This window comes from Oratosquilla oratoria, chromosome 23 (assembly GCF_046742065.1).
Source record: "Oratosquilla oratoria isolate Oo_2021 chromosome 23, ASM4674206v1, whole genome shotgun sequence".
Classification (NCBI taxonomy): domain Eukaryota; kingdom Metazoa; phylum Arthropoda; class Malacostraca; order Stomatopoda; family Squillidae; genus Oratosquilla; species Oratosquilla oratoria.
The window spans coordinates 48,230,570-48,242,784 of record NC_134799.1 but is presented as its reverse complement, the minus strand read 5'-3'; the positions used below and the strand labels follow the sequence as shown (position 1 = coordinate 48,242,784).

General features: G+C 39.6%; 1 protein-coding gene across 3 annotated transcripts in view; it reads left to right on the top strand.

The window, feature by feature from the left end:
• Nf-YC (nuclear factor Y-box C) overlaps positions 1–2,598 on the top strand; it is a 77,735-nt gene extending 75,137 nt beyond the window's left edge. For all 3 annotated transcript variants that reach the window (XM_076207105.1, XM_076207103.1, XM_076207102.1), the window contains one exon: positions 1,420–2,598. In XM_076207105.1, the coding sequence (XP_076063220.1) occupies positions 1,420–1,467 (48 nt within the window). In that variant the 3' untranslated portion in view covers positions 1,468–2,598. The remainder of the gene's footprint in view (positions 1–1,419) is intronic.
• The last annotated feature ends 9,617 nt before the right edge of the window (positions 2,599–12,215 follow it).

Here is a 12,215-nt window from a genome sequence, read left to right as displayed (position 1 = left end):
AAAAACAAATGCACACCTAGACTTAACGCACTTAAGTCAATCACTGGAACAACATTTGGACAAAACAAAGAAACTAATATAACAATATACAAACAATGCATACGCTCAGTGATGAATTATGCGAGTCCTGCATGGGCTCCTAATCTCAGTGAGACACACCACAACACCCTTCAAATCATACAAAACAAAGCCCTAAAAACAATTACAGGCTGCACAAATACAACACCTACAGACCATTTACACCATGAAACAAAAGTCCTCAAAGTCAAGGACCACCTCGACATGAGAGGCACACAAACACTTGCTGCAGCCACCACAAACACATCACACCCGCTACACTACATAGCAGAACACCCACACACACCAAGAAACATTAAAACTACACCCAAAGACCTTTATTACGCACAGATACTCTCTTCTCTTCCTCCACAACCACCAAATACCAGCCTCCGGAAACATATTCATAATCATATCACTCACCGCTCCATTAACACACTGAAAGACAACACACTGCTGCATGCCAGACCCCCTGATATCCACCCTTCTGAATCCTCTCTCCCACGAAAGGACAGAGTCCACTTGGCCAGACTGCGATGCGGTCACCACCCAGCACTTCTAAGCTACCAGAAGAGGCTGGACGACCGTGTTGTGAACAGCTGCCCAGGATGTAACACTTCACCCCATACCATACAACACATAATGGAAGACTGCATTATACACAATCATGCACGCAAACAACACAACATACACTCTATAAAGGATTTGTGGGAAAACCCAGTTTCGGCTGTGGCCTTCCTTGGGGAGACGGGACTGCTCGGACAGACAGTCTAGGGAACGACAACAACAACAACAACAGGGAAATGGGTGGGAGTGGATTACCTTTGACTTTGGTTACCTCCCTTGTAAGGGGAAAAAAAAACCTTGGTATATGTATGCTATGTATCTGCCATCTCCTTTTCCACTCCCATTCTCATCATCAACTCCTTGTTACTCTACCCAACCTAGTAACCCCTACCATACTTCTCAGACATTTCATCTCAAACACATTCAATCTTTTCCTCTCAGCTTCTCTTAAATTCCATGTCTCTGCCCCACACAAAACAGTCGGCACAATCACCCCTTCATACAATCAACATCATACACAACCAAAATTTACTCAACCATCCCTCCCATATTAGTAGTTGCTCAGTGGGTTTTATTTCTCACAAAAAATCTTCACTGAGTGACTTATGGGGTGAGTAGGTGGTAATGGTTGGTTTTCTGGGGGCCACAGATCTGCCACAAGAGAGAACTAGAGCAGCAGATTAATTATATTTGTATTTTGTTGTATATATATATATAATAACTTTTCACATAGATTTGTGTAAACACATTTTTTACATCTTCAATTTACATATCAATATTTGTTCTTTTTTTCAGGGTGGAGGACAACCAGTGTACTTAACGCAAGCACAGGGACAACAGTGAGGGTTCTATGTACTCTCAGTCAAAAATTGAGTTGCCTCTGTTCATATGGGTAGTCATTTATTGTATTTTAACCTTATTGGTTTATGTTTGTAATCATGTAGGTATGCAAAGCATTTTTCATTTAGATAGGGAACACCCATTTTTGTGTTGATATGATATGTTCATGTTTATTTTGGGGAGAATATGTACAGTTATTTTTAAGTCTTTCAACTACCCAGTGGTTTTCAATATGCAAAAATGTTTGTTGTTGAGTATTTTGATATATTTTCCATCTGGTTTTACTTTATAATGTAATTTTCTGGCAAAGGAAAATACATATAAAACTTAGCAAGAAATGTTATATTTGCATAGCAATGCAATTTTCACATGGTTAGGCTACCTCCCTTATAAGGGTGAAGAAACCCTTGGTATTAGTATATAGATAGGGAGTGAAAAGGGTGAGGATGTCTTTCTCTCATGCCGACCTCCCTCACTTTGTGGGTGATAGCAAGTAAGATGAAAACCATATGGTGTTTAAATTACCAGAAAGTAACTGTACACTTGCTCGGTGAGTGCAACCAATCTTCATAGTTATAAGCATGGAACATTGATCATATGTTTGTACACTATGTGTAGGTAATGGATACATGTATGCAGGCACAGTGTTTTCATGTTTACACACATGTCAGCACAGTATTTCTATATTTACATCAACATGCATATGGTCATATTTGTACACACATACATAACTATGTATATTCATTGTCAGTCAAGGCAAAACTGCTCATATGTAATGGGCATACACAAGTTGGTATTAAGATGAATAATTATTATGTCATTGCTCATTCCTCTCTCATCCTTTTCTTCTCATTATCTCCCTCATATTTTCTACTCCTTTTTAAACCCAAAATTTATCTATGCACCTTTCTATCAACTTATCCCTTACATATGTACTACCATCAGGGACTACAACTACTCCAACTCTACCCAGCTGTCACTTTCTTTTCCTATCCACATCATCTTTGACATAAAAGTCCTAAGTACCCATGTTATACCAAGAACATTTAATTATTTGCAGAAGTATATAGGGACAGTTTTCATTGTCCCATTTTATAGTCCTTGAGATGAATAAAATAAAATTGTTTGTTTACATTGCACTTTAAATGTGCCAAATAGTGGTTAATGTGAATTCACATCTAAATCCAACAACTATTGGTGACTGAATTGCTGTGGAAGTCTAAGCATGTAAGGAAAAGTAACAACTTCAGTCAGTGTCAAAAGGTCTCCAGGTATGACATCCTCAGCTTACACTGCATGTCAAGAATATGTATCTTTCTTAAAGGGTAAATCATTAATTTCTACATTGTGGCATGGCTCACCAAAGGATTGCCCATACAAGTGCACTGTCTTATATAAAATCCCCATTTTGAAAGCCTATAAGCATATTTGTGGTTATCAGATCCTTATAATTTGACTGCATGATTGCTATGGTAGGTCTCGGCAGCTTCCAAAAAGCATTGAAAAAGAGGGAGGTATGTGAGGGTAAGCAAAGGAAGACAGCAGATGAAATTGGGTTAAAAATGTCAAAACTTGCTCATTTCAACTTAGTTCCAGTATTTTCAGGGCTTTATGGTACCATATGGAATGCTCTTGGGTAAGCAGATAGGTGAAACTTTCTTGTAATCAGTTTTTATGGAAATAGTAATTTAGATGAAAATTTTGGTGCAGATGGCTGAAATGGAGAATAGGGTTTTTCTATCTGCTACAATGTAGTGGTATTTGTATTTCATTACTGAAAACCAGTGAGTCTTCTGGAGAACAGTACTGCACTAAAGGATTGGAGTCATAGAGGTGGTAAAAAAGAGTTTTAAGGAGGATAGTAGAAAGGAGGGATAAATATGAATTATAAGTGATCATACACACACAAACAAACTTCTTGTCCAACAGAGTAGAGTCATGGCTTGCACTGTGGTGATGTTTTTCAACTCTTGGTGGGAACTGAATCAAGCCTGCTTAACCACTTCAGTATAACACCTACATAGGTGTCATGAGGTGCCAGTGGGTACATGAGGATGCCAGCATCAGCATCTTGATTATATATATATATATATATATTTTTGTAGTTGTACATGAGGTACCTCCGGATTCTGTGAACTGGTTTCATCATGTTTTCTGTGTTTATTATTACTCAGAGTAAAATAGAATGAGTAATACAGCAGTGACTTTATATTTATAATGTGAGTAGTGTGTTCCATCTTACATTTAGCAGCTGATGCTGCGTGCAAGAATTTGACTTGTACTGAAGTGGATCAACAGGTGAACTTAGAATCACTACATCAACAGTACCTCATACAGAAGCAGTGTAGGAGTTAAGTTTTTATCTCTATTTATTTAGTAGTAGTAGAGCCTGTGTTAGAAATGGAGAGAGTGAGTGGTTTGAAGTAAAGGTGGGACTTTGCCAGGGATGTGTTATGTTGTCTTGGCTGTTCAATTTATACATGGATGGGGTGGTGTGAGGGGTAAATGGAGGAGTAGGCCTGGGATTGGAGAGGGTTAAAGAAAATGGTAAGCCAGTTGTTGTTTGCTAATGACACTGCTAGTAGCAGGATCAAAGGGATTAAGGAAGTTAGTGATGGAGTTTAAGAAGGTGTGTAAAAGAAGGAAGTTGAAAATAAATTTGGGTAGGAGTAAGGTGATAAGTATGTACAAGGGGAGAATATGGTAGCAAATTGGAAGTATTAAGGGAGAGAGACTGGAGAAGTAGATAGCTTTAGATACTTAGGTGTGAATGTGGCAGGAAAGGGAGGAGTGGAGGTAGAATGTAGATTGAGAGAAGCAAGTAAATGTCTTGGGGGGGATTAAAAAGTGTAATGAAAAATAGACATTTGGGAATGGATGCTAAGAGGAGATTGTATGAAGGAGTGATTGTGCCAATAGCACTGTATGGGGCAGAAATATGGAACTTAAGAGTTTAAATGTGTGAGATGAAATGCCTGAAGTACGGTAGGGGTTACTAGCCTAGATAGAGTGAGAAATGAGGTGAGGAGAATGGGGCTGGAAAGGGAGTTGGGAGATAAGGGTCGATGAAAAAATATTGGGATGATTTGGACACATGGAAAGAATGAGTGAAGAAAGATTATTAAAAGAGGTGTGGAAGGAGTGAACATAAGGGGGCAGCCAAGGATGAGATAGATGGATGGAGTAAAAGGGGCATTGGGAAAGAGGGAATGTCTGTTGAGGAAGGAAGGGAGAAGACAGAAGATAGGGGTGAGTGGAGAATGGTTGTATGTGATGCTCTTTGTATTTGTGTGTGTGTGTTTATATTTATTTGTCACCATTACATATAGTGAGAAAACAGGAAAGCATAATTGGAGGATGGAATATTCTGTACATGAATTCTCAATAACCGAGAAATGATTAACCAATCAGTTTTGTTGACCAGCTGGTCCAGGTGAAATATGAGTGAGTTTCAGTTGCAAATAACTGATTACAAGGACAGGGAGGTACATGAGGTAGGTGTTGGAGAGGATCATCTCCCCATCACTTGTCTTTAAAAGCCATCAACACCCTCACCTTCATCTGAATGTTCAATCTTGTGGGGTTGGCATTTGGTTACTTCAGGTACTTACCTCCACTTTTTCACATAAGGAGAGCTTACAACTGGTGGCTGCTCTCTTCTGGTCACTAATTAGTGACATAGAATCAGGCCCACACTTCTACAACACAAATGGCAGTCCTCTCGGTCCATGGATTTACACTAGTGAGACCCAAGGTAACAGTCATGAACATTAGAAAATATACTTCTTTATTTTCAGATGTTTATGTTTATACAATTTTATCATTATCTTTAAATAAAAATAAAATAATGAATAAAGTCAAAGGAAATTAAAGATGTATGATTGTTAGAAGGGTTTTAAGTTTAAGCATGGAGAGGGCTAAGAAAAAGGTCCTCGGTATAAATGGTCAACATCTATTTCTTTTATTCTACTCAGCCATTTACTTGGCTCCATTACTCTGCAATTCACTTCCATATTCACTCTATTTATTGCCACATGCCACCCCAAATACTTAAAATTGTGAACATCTAATCTCTGTCCACATTTACTCCCAACTTTCCTCTCACTCCCCTCCAAACTCGGTTATCAACCATTTCAGTGTGTCCTGAGAATCAATTCTCACTCACTAGTTCCAAGTACCTACCCAGCATTTTTGCATTCACCTTGCTTACCACTCCATCCTATGTATAGTAAACAGTCATGGAAATACATAACCCTGGTGCAGCACCACATCCATCTCAGACTCTCTCCACCCCCAACTCCCCACACATGCTCACTCACATAAAAAAATTACCTCCTTCAGCAGACTTCTTGTCCCATACATCTGCAGCACACTCCTCAATATCTCCATCAACCTTGTCATTTACAGAAACAACACTGACAATGAGAAAGAAGGCTAAGGAATACATAATGTTTCAGAAACAACCTAATTAAAGCTGGTAGAAGGTGAATACACATATACCAAAAGCCCTTTACCTCCTGTAAGAGGAATAGTCAAAATCTACTTTGTACACATTAAAATCTAATGCCCCTCCCATCTCAATAAATTGTGGAGAAGGGTTGGGTCCATCACCACCACAATGCTTGGTATTTTTTGGGAGCATACTTTCACTGTGAAGGTTCAGATCAAGTTAAAAGACAGTCTCCATGTACAGGTTGGGTTAAGAACAAGTTAAAAGACAGCCCCCATATATAGGGTGGTAAATGCAGACAAGAAATAAATGGGAAATCGCATTTTCTTTTCCTTTGTGTATGTATGTATGTATGTATATATATATATATATATATATATATATATATATATATATGTATGTATTTGCAACCATGTCTCTAAGCCAAGTTTCATTGTCATGTCTGGCAACACTTCATTTCCCACCTTAGTCCTCACAGAGTTCCCTTTGAGAATGGATTAGTGCAGTATCCTGTACTGCTACTCTATATATTTTGCTTGTTACTGGATTTTTTGTACCAATACACCCAGATGTTTCCTGTAAACCACAGTACCACTGAAAATGTTTGACCGAAGACCAAAAATTGTGTCATGAAAATAAAGTATGTGTTGAGCAGCATCTGCTGCCTTCTTGCTACTAAATGGTTTGCCTCCTGATACTGCCTTTTTGGGGTCTCAGCCTCCTAAGAAGGACAAAAAATCAGAGATTCAAAGAAAGAAGGTGAGGAGCCTACACCAGGAGGTTGTGGCTGAAGCCATCACCTCTGCCCTATATGCTTGGTTGTTGGGGCAGGGCAGGTAACAGTCACTGCTGGGAATCATGGAGGAGTGTAGAATTTGAACCCAGAACTAAGTGAAAGAAAGACCAATACATTTCTGATTACACCACTAGCATTCAAATAAAAGGCATCTGAAACTGCTAGAACAAATCTCAACAAACTATGTAGCACCAACTGTTGAAAGAGCTTGGTCAGCACATATACAGTACTTGCCTGACAACAAAACTTTTCATATAAAGTTGGGTGCTAAGATCCTTGTGTTTGCATACAAATATAAGAACTGGATTTTACAACAGAGGAAGGTGTTCTTTACTGACGAAAGCACCTTCAGGTGCATAAGAAGGACCAGATGTTCAATGAATTCTGACTGCTGTTCATCTTTGTATATAACAGAAACTGAAATGTCCAACAGGAAGCATGCTGTCTCCATACCCAGGCCTGAAAATAGTCATTCAAGCAAAGGAGAGCATGACCAAATACAGTATTGAAAAGTGAGATTCCATTGTGTTAATGATGGGATGCACAATATCTTTTTCATTGATTTCTATGGCTTACACTCAATACCTCATGTAGAGACTAGAAAGAACCTATCACTGAACTGTCAGTGCAAACATATGGTCCACACCTATTATTATTTAAATTTGTCTTGATTTTACCAAATTGTTTTTTATTCACTGAACTTTTCTTGATGTATTTAGCTTGTTTTCATATAATTTCTACAGTTCCTGTCTCCCATTGGAAAATGTATACATGTATGAATAAATTAGTAATCATTTACATAAAAATGTGGATGCTTCTATATTCATATTTGTACTTTGCTTGGATTGATTCAATTACAAGCACATTCATTGTAAATATGTCGATGTTTGTAAACACTGCTTCTCAAGTATTCACATAAACACTGATACAGTATGTAATCAGTCAATGAATCCATTGCCCTGGTTCTCTTGTGGAGGAGACCCACAGTTTGTATATACATGAACATAATCACAGGAAATAAAAAGAATAACTGTGACACTCATCATATTTCTTTAAATTATTACCATTTTTCACACTCCTTTGGAGCTGTGGTACATTTTAGTTGGAAGTTTATCATTCCCAGTGAAGAAATTGAGTTGTCATTGTTATTGTATTTATCAAGGTGAGACTTGTTCACATAGATTCAATATGGAGTAATGAGCTTATACTAATATTATTTTGTACTGATGAATGAAATAGAAGGTGAGACACATTACCTATGCAGTGTAGATAGATTATATAAAATTTCTCCAATCTAATGAGTTTTGATAATAAATGATTGTTTACCTTTCATTCTTGGAATAAAAATGAAGGCAGTAAATTTTTTGTTTGATTATTTTGCCTACATGACAGTCTATGTTGTGTGCGTGTGTATTTACCTAATTGTAATGTATAAGATATGAGCAACACTCGTTGAGTCTTATATTCTTTAATTTTTTTATCATGCCTTGCCTAAAATTTATGTACAGTTTCAACTTAATTTATATCCTTGATTTCCAATTATCATATTTAGATTCAAACTTGTGTATTGTTTGAACTTGGGCTATATCACCTAAGCTGTTCCAAATATTTATACATTTATATGGAAAACTGTATTTCTTCATATCCTTTAAATGTGTGGTCTTTCTTAATGTGTTCCCATGACCACCCAATTTTATTCAGATCTCTTCTGTCAATGAAATCTATCCCCTTTAGTGGCTAGAATACTATAATCAAATTATCTCTTTCTTTGATCTTTCAAAGTTGGCAGACCCCAGTCCTGTTAGTATTTCTTCAAGGTTAATATGGATGAAGGTGATATATTTACCTAGTATTTTATGGGACGAGAGCTATGCTCATAGTGACCCGCTTTTGTATCTCTCCTCATCCAGTTTGTTCTTAAAATCTTGTATAGTTTTGGCACTCACCGTTTCCCCTTTTAGTTTGTTGCAGACATCAATCACTCTGTATGGGAAGCTATTCTTTTTCAAATCTCTCTGTAACTGTCCTTTTAGCTTCTCATGTCCTTTCTCTTCTGTCACATTTTAATAAGTCATTCTATCAAGAATTTCCATCCCTTTCATAATATTGTAGTCAACAAATTGCCTCTTTCTCTTCTCTGTTCCAGTGTTGATAGATGTAATTTATCCAATCATTGTAGGTCGAATCTAAGAGTGTAGGTTAGGGTGCCAATAGCCATCTAAGGCAATTTTTGAAAGTTGTGATTTTTTCACCTACTTTGGTGGAATGTATTGTGTTGAGACACTATTATGTGCAAAGTTTAAGGAGGACTGGTTAATATTTAGTGGTGGCAGAATAACTTTAAAATTTTCTATCTCTTCCCACAGGTTATGGCTACCCAAAAAAAGAATGAGATTTGGTTAGTAGTATACGCCATTGAGTGCATAACTGGTACCAAGCTCCCAAGTTGAGGAGATGCCCTCCACCGCTTTTTCTTCCATCACAAGGATCAAAAGAAAACCGTTCCTGACAGCGCTGCGGAGGTGGCCAAGGAAGTTTTGGACTTCTGGCTCTGAGCCTGGATTTCGGTGATGGCAGAAACGAGCATCAGGAGAAAGATCATTTCCCTCTTTGAAGAGTGGAAGGTTCTGCAGAAGAGCAAGTGGAATACAGGAGTCAAGCCCCGGGAGAAGCAGAAGGCATTTGAAGAAAGTCTCCCGGACTGTTCTGGACATCGCCCACGCTGATGTGCTTTCCCTGATGACCATCAAGGAGGACAAGGACCTTATGGCGCAGTGGGAGAAGGGGCACGGCAAGAAGTTGGAAGCTGGGGTCTGTCGATGAGAGAGAACTACTGAACGTAGTGGACGCGAATGGTCACAATGGCAGAGGAGACTGGAAGTGGAGTCCTCCTCGTCTGCATCCTCCAGTCCAGTCTGTCCCTCCTCGACCTCCTAGTCTGGGGTCGAAGGGGCCTCACCGCCCAAGCAAGCGAGAATGTGGGGGACCAAGACGGTCCCCCTGATATAGTCGGCGCACTGGATTGTACAGGGGTCAGCAGCCATCAGGCTCTTTGAGTCGTAGCTACAACAGCAAATAGCTTGGGCCATGATCCCGAGGAACTCGTCCTCAACCCAGAGTGCATGAACTTCTAATTGAAAAGGCTTTTGCCTCATGCTTGGGACCCTCTTCTGGCCCTGAGATCAACCTCTTTTCGCGATTCAAGGAGTACTGGCAGTTCATCGATCGTTCGGCAATCCAGCCTCTTTCCAACCTCCCCAAGACCTTGGCTGCCAAGAGGGAAGCCATCATCGAATCCCTGAATATCATCATGATCCAGAAGCAGCCCCAAGACGACTATAGGGAACTGGCAGAGCTCACCATCGCCTTCCTTGGAGGTGCTCTTCCCAAGATGATAATCCGGCACCTTGATGCTCTCCACCAAGTGCGGTGGATGGCATGCATAATCTACTCCCTGAAGATGTTGCTGTTCAGAGAGCAGATCACCAGCTTGGTCATGCCGGGGGAGATTGCAGGCCTCAAGCGCTTCTCCTTCATCTCTGAGGTGTACGTCATTCGCTGGTTCGAGTCCACTCTCCCCACCTACGCCCTGGCCATTGACCTCCAACTCGGAGGGGACCTCCTGGAATACCATGATTCTCCTCTTGGAAAGGCATGCTTCAAGGTACTGAACCGTTATTTCTGGTATCTGAGTGAACACCTGATTGGCCTGTCCCTCTTTGACCAGCGGCTCTCTCCCTCTACCAAACAAGCCATTGCCCAAGCCATCCTACACAGAGAAGGAACAGAGAAAGCCCCCAAATGAATCAACATTCCAGAAAAGAGTGTAACAACAGCAATGCTGTCTTTGTTTGCCCCTAAGAGGTCTCGACGCCTCCTGGATAGTCTCGTTATCTTGCCGGACTTCTTTTACACAAATCCGCGCAAGAGGGAAGAGGAGAAGACGTTCAATGATGGCGGCCGCCTCATACAAGGAATGTGTGTGACCAACGACATGGTGGAGCGAGGGGTGGTGCTGATGCAAGCGTTCAATCTTCACCTGACGAAAGACGAGGAACAGCACTAGTTCCTCCTCCAGGTCATTGAAGACTACCGCCGCCGCCAGCCCAGCACCTCATCCAAGGAGACCCTCCCCCGACCAGCATGGCGACAATGAGTGGAGTAGTCTCCCATGATACCCCCCACCGAGAGGCTAATACTGCATGTGCACAGTGCAGGGGGACCAGTGGTCTGCTGGGAGAAGGAAAATTTTGCTGAAAAAGGGCAGAAAATTGCCATGAAGCACTCGAAAAGACGACTTCACTTACATAGCTGAAGGTGGAATTGCAAAATCGTCATCCGCCACCCCTAAATATTACCCGACCATGCTGAAAATTTGCATGTGGTAATTCCTCAGTATAATGCAGAATCCCAATAAAGTATGATAAAAAAAATTCAACTTTTGATTTTTATTGGCACCCTAGTGTACATGCCATTTTTGTTGCTGCTCTTTGATTTTTTTTTTTTTTTTTTTTTTTTTTTAGCGTGTGTGTGTGTGTATTCACCTAGTTGTATTTTACGGAAAGGGGAGCTATGCTTGTGGTGTCCCGTCTTCATATCTCATTTTATCTAAACTGTTTTTAAATTCATGAATTGTTTTTGCACACACCACTTTTTCGTCTAACTTGTTCCAGATGTCTATTACTCTGTGCGGAAAGCTGTTCTTTTTCAGGTCCCTTCTATAACGGTCTTTCTTGATTTTCTTTCCGTGTCCTCTTGTTTTTCTACAATCCCATTTTATTAGATCCTCTCTATCAATAGTTTCTATGCCTTTCATGATTCTATAAATAGTTATCAAATCTTTTCTCTCTTTTCTTTGTTCTAATGTCTGTAGTTCAAGTTTTGTTAGTCTCTCTTCATGTGATAGTTCTGAGAGTGTTGGTGCTAGTTTTGTAATTGCTCTTTGTATTCTTTAAGTTTTGTTACACATTTTTTTGTACTTGGTAACCACATCGTCGCTGCATATTCCAATCTTGGTCTTATCAAGGTAACTGGTACTTTCTTCACCATTTCTTCATCCAGGTATGTAAAAGCCACTTTGATTGTTCTTATTAAATTATAAGTTTCTCAAAAAATTTTGTTTATATGGTTCTCAGGGGACATATGCATAATAATGACTCCCAGGTCGTCCTCCTTTTCTACTTTTTTTAATTCTTCTTCCAATTTATATGATCCCACTATTATTTTTTTGCTTCTTCCAAATTCCATTATACTACACTTCTTGATATTGAATTCCATCTCCCACTTCCTACTCCATTCCCATACTTTATTGAGATCACTCTGTAGCTACTCACAATCTTCAGTGTTCACTTTTTTCAACAATTTTGCATCATCCGCAAAGAAGCTCCTATAACTTTCAATTCCTTCATCCATATCATTAATATATAGAGCAAACATTATTGGGGCCAAAACTGTTCCTTGTGGAACACCACTTATCACTTCATCCCAATTAGAGTGTTTGTCTCT